We start from the raw sequence: 13,605 nt of genomic DNA on the forward strand, positions 1-13,605 counted from the left end.
AGGACAACTAGTTTTCCCCAGCCAGTCAGTCTCCTTCTATCGAACTTAAGCTATCCACCACCTGTGGACACGTAACCATGATGCCCCCAGGACGGAGCCTAGGGAACACTGTGTACTACTTACTCCTGACCTGCCTAGGTATAGAGCAGCCGCAGGTCTCCCTGTAGGCCACTCTGTAGAACAGATCCTGCCCCATCAGCCAATGGTGGAGGTTAAAAATTCAGTCCAAGGAGATCAAAACCAGAAAACAATAAAAAAATTGGCAAGTTCCTTATTTACTAACTTTATCCGTTTCATCTCTCAACTCCCGCAGACAAGTTGTTTCTATTAACTTTTCTCCAGCTTAATTAAATCATTTACACATGTGCCACACACACACATACATCTCTGAAATTTAGCACACTTCCTGTTTCATAGTAATAGACGATAGGAGCAGGAGGAGGCCATTTGGCCCTTCAAGCCTGCTCCACCATTTATCACAATCATGGCTGATATTCCAACTCAATAAACTAATCCTGCTTTCTCTCCATAACCTTTGATCCAATTTGCCCCAAGTGCTATATCTAGCAGGCTCTTGAATACATTCAATGTTTTGGCATCAACTACTTCCTGTGTTAATGAATTCCAGAGGATCACCACTCTTTGGATGAAGAAATGTCTCCTCATCTCCGTCCTAAATGGTCTACCCCAAATCCTCAGACTGTGACCCCTGGTTCTGAACTCCCCCACCATCGAGAACATTCTCCCTGCATCTACTCTGGCTAGTCCTGTTAAAATTTTATAAGTCTCTATGAGATCTCCCCTCATTCATCTGAACTCCAGTGAAAACAATCCTAACCTAGACAATCTCACTTCCTACATCAGTCCCGCTATCCTCATTCATTCATCACAGTGAGTTGGAAGATACAATACTGCATTTCATGATGAATTCTGGAATTTCTATATTGTATTATAACTGTAAACAAGTAGCCTTTATGATATGGCTGCAGAAAGTGAGGCTTGCTTCAAACTTATGGCAATTTTCCAGCTAGGAACAGAGCAATCCTAAAAGGAGCAGTCTTTTTTCTTAGCCCTCTGTTGACATACTTGGCTGTGGAGATTAAATCAATAATTGCTGAATTGTTAAAATTGATGCTCTGATTGGCCAACTCACCCACTGAGAAGCAACCAGCGCAGGGAGCAACAATATTCTTTTATCATAGCAGAATCAATCTTACTTTATGATAGACGTGCATTCTGGTATAGTTAGTCATTAGTTTACAGCTGATAGTATTACAAGCAGAATACAATTTTAAAAAAAAATTTGATCTTGGGATTGTGAGTATCACCAGCAAGGGCAACTAAATCAACAAGCCCATCTGTATTTGCTTTTGACAAAGCGTCGGCGAGCCACCTGTTTGAACTGCTGCAATCTACGTGGTGCAGGTAGACAGTGCTTTATTTTGTAGTGGTTTTGGGAACACCACCACTAGAGGTTCCTCTCCAAGTCACTCGCAATCCTGACTTAGAAATATATTGCTGTTCCTTCAGTATTGCTGGGTTAAAATCCTGGAACTCCCTCCTTAACAGCACTGTGGGTGTACCTACACCACAGGGGCTGTGGTGGTTCAAGGCAGCAGCTCACCACCACCTTCTCAAGGGCAATTAGGAAAGAGCAATAAATGCTGGCCTAATCTGCAACACCCACATCCCATAAATGAATTTTTTTTAAAAACTGAGTGGTTTGTTAGGCCATTTCAGAGGTGTTAGGATGGATATTATTTTTTCCAAATATCTTGCAGAACCTTCTGTTATTCTACAAAAAAAGCCGCATGTGTGCATTTATATCATTTAATTAATCGGGAAGTTAATAGAGATAACATAATAGAGATAGCTCAGAACAATGGAGTTAAAGAATGTAAGGGAAAAAATGATATTTAAGGAAAAATGTTAAGCTGACTTGTGTGGAGAAGATATTCTGGGAACAGCTCTGTGCTGAAAGATCTTTGGTTTCAGAAAGCAGTCTTGTTTCGGAATCTTCTTGGACTTCCATGCAGAATGAGAGTGAATTAGAGAAGTTGTGTGGTATACTTTTACTATAGTGACAGTAGTTTTGACTTGGGTAATTGTACTGTATTTTTAGAGTTAAAAATAAATAAGGGAGCGTGGTCAAGAAGTGTTTACTTTAAGAAGATGCTTAAGTTTTCTTTTCTTCTTGTTAATAAATCTTAAGTTTTTAAAACCCCAAAAGTGTTGGGATTTGTAAAGGAATTCTATGCTCCTGGGATCAGTAGTCATTTTTTCGTAATTTTTAAAATATGAAAAAAGGTTGCAATCAGTGAGACAAGTTTCCCTCTGGGATTTGGCCTGCTCAATAAATAATATCTGCTATGGCCGTAACAGAGGACAATCAATAGTCAACCACACTTCTGTGGATTTGGAGTCGCAGATAAACTTGGTTGGGTAAGGATGGCAGATTTCAATCCATGAAGGACATCAGTGAACCAGATGCGTTTCATGATCATTAATAATGAAATTGGCATTTTACTCCATTTCATCACCTTAATTTTATTTATTGTAGATTATGGTGTATTATGCTTGTACGGTGTAATGGATCTTTTAATGCACTTAAAATTTAGGTATTCCTGTGTGCAACCAAAACCTATTTGCATCAATAATATACACTGAACAGGTTACTTACATCATGCATTATTTCAGTTCCATTGTACAACTTCACCTTTAGCTGTATAAAAAAAGGAATATTTTGTTAAAATTGATTCAAGTTGATTTGCACACTGATTGATTTAAGTAAATACAAGCATTAGGTCTGGTGGAATTTGATATACATTCCATTTATGCACTTAATCTATCTAGCAGTTCCTTTTCCTTCCTCTAACCATGCATTTTCTTCTGAAGGCACCACCATGCTATAGTATTGTTCAATACTTATTAACAACCTACCTTTAGCTTGCTCACATGAATACTGATTCATGATCTAGACAGATTGACAACAGGCTGTTTGATCATGTGGCTGGGGAATCAACAATTTCAAAGCCATACCAGTTCCTGTCTTTGGTGAATGTTGCTTCATAGAAATTTTGCAGCAATGTTTGCTGGATAGTGAGTAGGAATGAATAACCTTGCGGATTTTTGCTTTCTCACAGCCCAGAGATGTTGATACTAATTGTTGTATTCCATCACTGTGCAGAGATCTGTTAACTCGTTTATTTATTAGTGTCACAAGTAGGCTTACATTAACACTGCAATTAAGTTACTGTAATATCAATGTTCCGTTTTCCTTTAGCTTTTTCTCAGGTCTATATGATACCAAAGATACATTTTTACAGGTAGCATTATAATATGGAATGATCTTGAACTCTATTTTTGTTTTGCACCCTATTATGAGGCATCATGTGCCAGATACTTTCTCACTTTCTGTTAGAAAAATTAATTTACCACTTCTGAGCCAAATGCAAGGGGGTCGACAAGACTTATCCTGATGGGAGAGTTTTAGATATGCTTTGCAGTTTACCCTCAGAGCACAGTTTCAGATGTTTCACTGTGACTACCCCTGCTACCGCCTCCTCCTCCAGAATGGTTCAATGTGACAAAGCAGTACTTCGTAGAAAGGGATGGGATCCAGAGATGAAAACCCTTATAAACTGCAATACCGAAAAGTTGTCATTAATTATTGCAAATCTTGTATCTGGCCAGGAAGATTCCTTTCAAAAGGTATCACATGCTTCCTAGGTATACTCTGAACTCATTAACCGAATCATCATAAACAGCTTATAGAAACTGTGCTCGCATCATGCCTTCCATTCATTTATTTCAGTTATTTCCTCACCCCAGTTGTTTTATTTTAATTCATCCCCTTCTAACCCATACTAAGTACTGTTGATAGTACACTCCTAGTTCATTTGTCATTTGAAAATACCCTCAATGCTCTACACTGGTCTTTCTCCATGTGCCTTTGTACACAATTGTAAGGCATAAAACATAGTAAGAGAATCACTATAAAGTATAAGCACAATGCTACAGATGCTGGAAACCTGAAATAAAACCAAAAAATGCCAGAAAATCTCAGCAGGTCCAGCAGCATCAGTGGAGAGAGAAACAAAGGTAAAGTCCAATATGACCCTCCTTCAGAACTAGAGAGAGGTAGAAATGTGATGGGTCTAAAAATGTGCGGGTTAGGTTATCGGCCATGCTAAATTAACCCTAGTGTCAGGGGGATTAGTGGGGTAAATATGTGGGGTTGTAGGAATGGGGCCTGGGCGGGATCGCGGTTGGTGCAGGCCCGATGGGCTGAATGGCCTTCCTCTGCACTGTAGGGATTCTATGATTATGCTATTGAAAAAGTGGGGAGAGCTAGGTGGAGTGAAATAGAAGCTCAGGGATAGGTTGGAGGCAGTAAAGATTAAATTACAAAGATGTCATGGAACACAAGACAAAGGGAGTGGTAATGACACTGTAAAGATGAACACGTGGCCTAGTGTTAATAGCAGAATAAAGGTCAGCACTGTCTGAGAACAAACTAACAATGTATTAATATCAGAGAAAGGGGTCAGTGCTGTCTGAAAGCAAAAACATGAGAACAAGATACAGGTTGGCACTTGGTGGCCAGGGGGCAAAAAAAAAGACAGAGCTCATGATGTGAAGCTGTTGAACTCAATGTTGAGTCCAAAAGGCTGCAGAGTGCCTAAATGGAAGGTAGGTACAGTTCTTCTAGCATGTGTTGAGAAGACTGTAGCAGGCCAAGGATAGAGATGTGAGCATGGCAGCAAGATGGTGAATTGCATAGACAAGTAGCAAGGTCGTGACCATGCTTACAGGCTGAGCGAAGATATTCCACAAAGTGGTCATCCAGTCTCTATTTAGTCCAGCCAATGTAGAAGAGTCCGCATTGTGAGCAGCAAGTACAGTACACTAGATTGAAAGAAGCCCAAGTAAATTGCTGCTTCACAGGAGTGTTTGGGCCTTGGCCGGTGAAGAGGGTAGAAGTAAATGGACAAGTTTACACCTTCTGTGATGACATGGGAAGATGTTGTGGGACGGTGATGAGGTGTTGGAGGTGATAGAGGAGTGGACTAGGGCATCAGAGAATGCTAACAGGGGATGTGAAAGAAAGATGTATTTGGTTGTGGCATCAAGCTGGAGTTGGTAGAGGTAATAGAGGATGATCCTTTGAATACGAAGACTGGTGGGATAGAAAATGAGGACAAGGGGAATCCTATCATGATTCTGGGAAGGTAGGGAAGATGTAAGGACACAAGTGCAGGAAATGGTCAGATACCATTGAGGGCCCTGTCAACCACAGTGCAGAGTGGATCCGTGGCTGAGGCAAAAGGAAGACACATAAGATGTGCTATTGTGGAAGGTAGTTTCACTGGAACAAATGAAACAATGATGGAGAAAATGGGAGAATGGAAAGGAGTCCTTACAGGAAGCAGGGTGTGAGGAAGTGTAGTCAATGCAGCTGTGGGAGATGGTGCTCTTGTAATGAACGTTGGTAAACACTCTAACACCAGAAATGTAGACAGAGAAATCAAGGAAGTGAAGGAAAATGTCAGAGATGGGCCATGTTAAGGAGAAAAGGAATGGAAATTGAAAACACAATCAATGATTTTTTTCCAAGTCCAGACAAGAACATGAAGCATGACCAATACAGCCATTGATATACCAGAAGAAGAGTTGTGGGAGGTGCCCAGAGTAGGAATAGAACAAAATATGTTCCACATAACCCATAAAGAGACAGGCATAACCAGGGTCCATGTTGGTTATCTATAGCCACACCTTTTACGAGGAGGAAGTGAGACACGTTAAACGATAAATTGCTCAATGAGAGAACAATTTCAGCCAGGTGGGGGAGGTTGGTCGTAAAAGTAAACTAATTATTTCACTTTACAATATTTGGGATTACTTGAATCTAATGAACACAATTTTCCCCCAATTCATTGATTTTGTTTTATGCGTTCATGGGGTGATACCATCACTGGCTTCGTCAGCCTTTATTGCCCATCCCTAATTACCCTCAAGAGGTTGGTGGTGAGCTATTTTCTTGAATCACGGGAATTCTTATGTGTAGTTATACACAGTGCTGTTCAGGAGGGAGTGACCCAGTGACAGTGAAGAAACAGCAATATCTTTCCAAGTCAGCATGGCATGTGAATGGAGGGAGACTGGCAGACAATGTTGTGTGTGAATACTGCTCTCGTTCTTCTCCTTGCTAGAGGTTATGGGTTTGGAGCATGCTATCAAAGGAGTCTTGGCAAGTTGTTGCAGTACACTGAGTAGATGGCACACACTGTTGCTACCATGTGGCACTGGTGGAGGAAGTGAATGTTTAAGGTGATGTTATTGGATATTGATTGAGTGGGCTGCTTTGCCCTGGATGCTGTTGAGTTTGAGTGCTGTTGAGCTGCACTGATCCAAGCAAGGAGGGAGTATTCTATAACATTCTTGACTTGGTGAGTGGCTTGGAGGGGAACTCTCAAGTGGTGGTGTTCCCATGTGTCTGCTGCCCTTGACCAAAACCATCAAGAAGGACATGTGTTTGGAAGGTGCAGTCTAAGGAGCCTAGGTGTGTTCTTGCAGTGCATCTTGTAGATGGTACACACTACTGCTTAGTGTGTATGGATGTTTTTGGAATGAGGTGCCAATCAAGCAGGCTGCTTTGTCTTGGATGATGTTAATCTTCTTGAGTGTTGTTGAAGCTGTACTAATCCTGGCAAGGAAAGAGTGTTCCATCACACCCCTGACTTGTGCCTTGTGGATGGTCAATAGGCTCTGGGAAGTCAAGAAGTGAGGTACTCACATCAGGATTCCTAGCCTCTGACCTGCTCTTGTAGCCTCAGTCTTTATATGGCTAGTCCAGTTCAGTTTTTGGGTCAGTGGTAACCCCCAGGATGTTGATAGTGGGGGGGTTCAGTGATGGTAATATCACTGAATGTCAAGGGGCAATGGATAGATTTTCTCTGTTTGGAGATGGTCATTGTCTGGCACCTGTGTGCCACAAATGTTACTTGCCAATTGTCAGTCCAAGCCTTGCTGCATTTAGACATGGATTGTTCCATTGTCTGAGGTGGAAGCCAACCAGCGAGGTGTTGCTGGAGAGGAGACAGCCCAGCAAGAGGAGGACGAGGAGGACAACGAAGAGCAATATCGCCCAGGCTCTGGAGGGCTGGTCGCAGCAAGGGTCAGGCATGCGAAGGCAGCGAGGGAGACCCTGATCAACATGCGGTTTGGCCACTAGGCACCGGTGTTGCCACACGTTGGTTCAATCCCCCCCACCCCGGAGTCTTACAATCTCCTGCAACATTGTAACACCGGAGTAGTGGGCCTGGGTACGCTGTGTTAGTGAGTTTCTGTGGCAGGCAGGAGGGTGATGACGATTTTCTATGCAACACTGTGATGATGCCCTGGCGTAAACGAGTCTGACCTTGTGGTCCCTATGCATGCTGGCACTGGGCCCACGTCTAGGTAGGCTACTCCTCAAAGACCTCCAGGATATCCGAGCTCCTCAAGATGAAGCTGTCATGCATGCTGCTGGGGTGTCTGGTGCAGAGTGCATAATGTTGAGCTGATGGTCACACACCAACTGCACAGGTATTTAATGGAAGCTCTTTCTATTCACAAATCTTGCTGGATTCTTGATCAGGGCCTTGAGGACGACGTGGTGTAGTCTATAGCCCCCTGCACATCCCCCGCAATGGCTGCGAATCCTGAAGCTCGGGCTGGCTGCTGGGCCTGGTCCAGGTCAAATTTGATATATTGGCCAGCTGGACAGAAGGCTCTATAGCCAAATTTGCAAATGACACAAAAATAGGTGGGACAGTATGTTGCAATGAGGGAATAAGAACCCTACAAATGCATATAGATAGGTTAGGAGAGTGGGCCAAAATCTGGCAGGTGGAGTTTAATGTGGATAGGTGTGAGGTCATGCATTTTGGTCAGAAAAACGGGAAGGCGAAGGAGACTTTGGGGTGCTCCGGTGCAGAGGGATCTGGGTGTCCTCATTTATGAGTCACAGAAAACTAGCATGCAGTTACAGCAGATAATAAAGAAAGTGAATGGAATGTTGGCATTCATAGCTAAAGGAATAGAGTATGAAAGGTAAGGAAGTATTGTTGCAACCAAACAAGGCATTGGTGAGACCGCACCACGAGTATTGCGCACAATTTTGGTCCCCTTATTTGAGGAAAGATGTAGTGGCATTGGGGGCAGTTAAGAGGAGGTTCACTAGATTGATTCCAGAGATGAGGGGTTTGTCGTATGAAGAGAGATTGGACAGGTTAGGTCTATACTCTCTGCAATTTAGAAGAATGAGGGGAGATAAAATTGAGGTATACAAGATGATAAAAAATATGAATAAAGTAGACATGGACGGATGCTTCCTCTTGTGGGTCATTCTAGGACCAGAGGTCCTAGTCTTAGGATAAGGGGTAGCAAATTTAAAAGAGAGTTGAGGAGAAACTACTTCTCCCAAAGGGTTGTGAATCTGTGGAATTCGCTACCCCAAAGTGCAGTGAATGCTGGGACAGTGAGTAAATTTGAGGAGTTAGTCAGATTTTTAATTGGTAATGGGTTGAAGGGTTATGGGGAAAAGGCAGGAAAATGGGGATGAGGAGCATATCAGCCATGATCGAATGGCCAAGCAGACCCGATGAGCCAAATGGCCTAATTCTACTCCTATATCTTATGAATCATATTGCTGTGGGCCGGATGACATATGTAGGCCAGATTGGGTAAGGACAGCAGATTTCCTCCTTAAAGGGCATTATATTTGTTGACAAGCCAGTGGTTTCTTGGTCAACGGTACTGAAAATAACCTTTTATTCCAGATTATTTAATTGACTGAATTTAAATTCCCCAGTTGCCAAGGTGGGATTTGAACTCATGAACGCTAGTCCAGACCTCTAGTCATTCTGCTATCATTTGTCATCATCAGTTATGATGGTTAACTTGTTCAATTAATTTTGTTTTAGTTATATCCCAATAAAATCAATATACGAATATTAACTTTCCTTGGACTTTTAAAAAAATAACTCCTACCTTGTTTATGTAGTTACCTCCGATTTCTTTAGTGTTACATTCTGTGTAAGGAATGTATTTTAGGTGGAAGTGTGTTTCATTGCTGCTTCCTTTGCAATTGTCATCCAGCAATGTGATTTGCTGAATGGAGTTCTGTGAAATGAAAAACAATTGGGGAAAAAAAAGTTTAACACAACCCAGGATCAATAAAATGAACAGAAACTCTGTGGTGGGAGTCAGAAACATTAAGGTGAATTTTATAGGTGCATATTCCCCCCCGCACACCCCCCCCATCACCCACACCCACACATGCACGCACACATACAGTGGAAAAATCCATCAGCAGCTCGTCAACTTTAAAAAGGGTTATCCTGCAATGAAAACACACTGGAGGCGCCTTTCCAAAGTGAGAGCTGGACTTCAGCCCCTCAGACAGAAACCTCAAGTGTTGCTGGCCAATCCAATTCACTGGCAAATGAGTAGCTCCAGCAGTGCTAGATATGGCCTGCTTCAGGCCCATGCTCAATATGGGAATCAATCAATTATCTGCTCTCAGTCTACCCTGCTACAAACAGGAAGCTGCAGTCAGGCACAAGTTTGGCATCTGTAGCTTGCTGGCAAAATTTGAACTCCCAAAACCAAAATCCCACCGACTCTGTACACATTTTGGGTGCAAACCTAAATCCCCTCCTTGTTGCAAGGTAGTGTATTTGATAGTTACCTTCCTAAATTTGCTAACAATGATTTCCATGTCTGATTCTCCACAGTGAACAGACTTAGTATATTTGTCTGGAGACTCTGATTGTGGTGCAAGAGTGTGGACATCATTTGCTGTGTAAAAAAGATAAGAAGTTCATAGTCAATTGCATTGTTTCAAAAAAAATTCTCACATTCACCATCCTCTTACTGCAACTACTGAACATCATGCCATCCACTTCCACCTGGAAATGAATTGGTTAGATAATATACTGGCACAACTACTTAGTGAGCATAAAATTTATTCTTGTGGAATGCCAGTTTTCACACTATGATAAATAGAAGGGTGCCAAGTTAAACTAATGTGAAGCATTTCAAACCAGTGCCAAACTATAGTCTTGCAGGATAAAACTGCTGTTCATTGCTGGGGCAAATTAGGAGTACTAACATTTGACCCATGTTAATCTCAAAATTCTCATTCTTTCCCCTGTACTGAATTTTTTAAAAAATATTGCTGCTTTTTGACCACAAATTTTGGATTTATGTTAAATGTAAAATTAATTTCTAATTTTTAGATAAAAGTAAAATAGCAAGTTGGAAACTTAAGACCAACAAGTGGGAGATTACACAGGATGACATAGGGCGGGATTTTCCAGCTGCGCTCGCCCCAAGACCGGAAACTCCTGCTTGAGATCAATGGACATTTACATGGTCCATTGAATTTTCTGTCCCACCATGATTCTCGTGGTGAGTGGGACGGGAAAATTCCACCCACAGAATTGACAGCACATATTCAGGCCATTCAGCCCAACTTCTCTGTGCCAGTCTTTATGCTTCACATGAGTTACCTTTCACCAACCTTTACCTAATTCTGTCAGGATATACTTTTTCCTTTCTCCATCATGTAAATAAATCCATGCATGCTATTCACATTGACTACTTCATGGAGTCATAGAGGTTTACAGCATGGAAACATGCCCTTCGGCCCAACTTGTCTATGCCGCCCTTTTTTTTAAAAAAAACCCTAAGCTAATCCCAATTGCCCGCATTTGGCCCATATCCCTCTAAACCCATCGTACCCATGTAACTATCTAAATGCTTTTTAAAAGATAAAATTGTACCCGCCTCTACTGCTACCTTTGGCAGCTTGTTCCAGACACTCACCACCCTCTGTGAAAAAATTGCCCCTCTGGACACTTTTGTATCTCTCCCCTCTCACCTTAAACCTATGCCCTCTAGTTTTAGACTCCCCTACCTTTGGGAAAATATATTGACTATCTACCTTGTCTATGCCCCTCATTATTTTATAGACCTCTGTAAGGTCACCCCTCAGCCTCCTACGCTCCAGAGAAAAAAGTCCCAGTCTATTCAGCCTCTCCTTACAACTCAATCCATCAAGTCCCGGGAGCATCCTAGTAAATCTTTTCTGCACTCTTTCTAGTTTAATAATATCCTTTCTATAATAGGGTGACCAGAATTGCACACAGTATTCCAAGTGTGGCCTTACCAATGTCTTGTACAACTTCAACAAGATGTCCCAACTCCTGTATTCAATGTTTTGACTGATGAAACCAAGCATGCCGAATGCCTTCTTCACCACTCTGTCCACCTGTGACTCCACTTTCAAGGAGCTATGAACATGTACCCCTAGGTCTCTTTATTTTGTAACTCTCCCCAATGCCCGACCATTAACTGAGTGAGTCCTGCCCTGGTTCAATCTACTAAAATGCATCACCTCGCATTTGTCTAAATTAAACTCCATCTGCCATTCGTCAGCCCACTGGCCCAATTGATCAAGATCCCGTTGCAATTGGAAATAACTTTCTTCACTGTCCACCATGCCACCAATCTTGGTGTCATCTGCAAACTTACTAACCATGCCCCCTATATTCTCATCCAAATCATTAATATAAATGACAAATAACAGTGGACCTAGCAGTGATCCCTGAGGCACACCGCTGGTCACAGGCCTCCAGTTTGAAAAACAACTCTCTACAACCACCCTCTGGCTTCTGTCAAGAAGCCAATTTTGTATCCATTTAGAAACCTCACCCTGGATCCCGTGAGATTTAACTTTATGCAACAACCTACCATGCGGTACCTTGTCAAAGACCTTGCTAAAGTCCATGTAGACAACATCAACTGCACTGCCCTCATCTACCTTCTTGGTTACCCCTTCAAAAAACTCAATCAAATTTGAGAGACATGATTTTCCACTCAAAGCCATGCTAACTGTCCCTAATCAGTCATTGCATCTCTAAATGCCTGTGGATCCTGTCTCTCAAAATACCTTCCAACAATTTACCCACCACAGATGTGAGACTCACTGGCCTGTAGTTCCCAGGCTTTTCCCTGCAGCCCTTTTTAAACAAAGGCACAACATTTGCCACTCTCTAATCTTCAGGCACCTCACTCGTGACTATCGATGATTCAAATATCTCGGCTGGGGGACCCGCAATTTCCTCCCGAGCCTCCCACAACGTCCTGGGATATAATTCATCAGGTCCCGGGGATTTATCTACCTTGATGCGCTTTAAGACTTCCAGCACCTCCTTCTCTGTAATATGTACATTCCTCAAGACATCACTATTTATTTCCCCAAGTTCCCTAACATCCATGCTTTTCTCAACAGCAAATACTGATGAGAAATATTCATTTAGGATCTCACCCATCTCTTGTGGATCCGCACATAGATGACCTTGTTGATCCATAAGAGGCCCTACTCTCTCTCTTGTTACTCTTTTGCCCCTTATGTATTTGTAGAAGCTCTTTGGATTCTCCTTTGCCTTATCTGCCAAAACAATTTCGTGTCCTCTTTTTGCCCCCGATTTCTCTCTTAACTCTACTCCTACACCCCCTATACTCTTCAAGAGATGTGGTAACAAGTTTCACATTCTAATCATCCTTTGGGTAAAGAAGTTTCTCCTGAATTCTTTATTGCATTTGATCAATGACCATCTATAATCTCTAGCTCTGGTCCATTCCACAGTGGAAACATCTTTTCTACTTCTTTATCATATTCGTGCAAAACTTTAAAGAAGTCTATTTTGCCAACTTTGGTTCTCTCACTTTTCCAGAAAAAGGGCCCCATTTGGACTCCACAGACACTGCCAGACCTGCTGTGTTTATCCAGCATTTTTTGTTTATATTTCAGATTTCCAGTATTTTGCTTTTATCACAAAAGCAGATATCTGGTCATTATGGGGGTTTGATGTGTGAAAATTGGCTGTCATGTTTCTTAAATTGCAGGAGTGATTACACTTCAAAAAGCACTTAAGTGGCTAAAAAGCACTTAAGCCACTTGCAGTCCTGAAAAGAATTATATAAATGCAAGCTTTTCTTTTTTTAAAAACTCTCTCAAAATATTGGTGTTTCTCTAATTCTGGCTTTTGTCTGTTTCTCTCCTTTGCTTTCTTCCTTACAACACTCTTTAAAATCCACCTCTTGACCAAAGTTTTGGTCACTAGACCTAATATCTCATTATGTGGCTCCGTGACATATTTTGCTTTATAATGCTGATGTGAAGCTCCTTGGGACATTTGATTATGTTTAAGACACTGCGCAAATTTATATTGTTGTTATATGCTGGCAGAAGTCACAACGCACATCTTCTGTGACAGTCTACTCTGTTGGCCATACATTAACCACTGAAGCAAATCAAAGAGTGGATATTGCCACTCAATGTGTGCAACAGATATCCAAGAGCCATGGTGTCAGGTGGAAACTGATACAGCAGATCAGTGGCATCACAAAGCAAGTATCCCATTGTCTGGGCCACTGTAGAGGAGTCTTGCATTACTTGGCTGAGCAGGTCTCAAGAGCTGTCATGCTGCACAATGTTGCCATTGTGGGAGAATATTCCTTATCACCTCGCAAGTGAGGAAGTGGTGTGGGGAG

General features: G+C 42.0%; 1 protein-coding gene across 3 annotated transcripts in view; it reads right to left on the reverse strand.

Moving 5' to 3' along the window:
* Positions 1-13,605, reverse strand: part of LOC144502435 (transforming growth factor beta receptor type 3-like) — a 110,471-nt gene that overhangs the window by 30,413 nt on the left and 66,453 nt on the right. For all 3 annotated transcript variants that reach the window (XM_078226337.1, XM_078226339.1, XM_078226338.1), the window contains exons 9-11: positions 9,734-9,843; positions 9,034-9,165; positions 2,681-2,722 (exon numbers count right to left, since the gene is read on the reverse strand). In XM_078226337.1, coding sequence (XP_078082463.1) covers positions 2,681-2,722; positions 9,034-9,165; positions 9,734-9,843 — 284 coding nt within the window. The remainder of the gene's footprint in view (positions 1-2,680; positions 2,723-9,033; positions 9,166-9,733; positions 9,844-13,605) is intronic.

This window comes from Mustelus asterias, chromosome 13 (genome assembly GCF_964213995.1).
Source record: "Mustelus asterias chromosome 13, sMusAst1.hap1.1, whole genome shotgun sequence".
Taxonomy (NCBI): domain Eukaryota; kingdom Metazoa; phylum Chordata; class Chondrichthyes; order Carcharhiniformes; family Triakidae; genus Mustelus; species Mustelus asterias.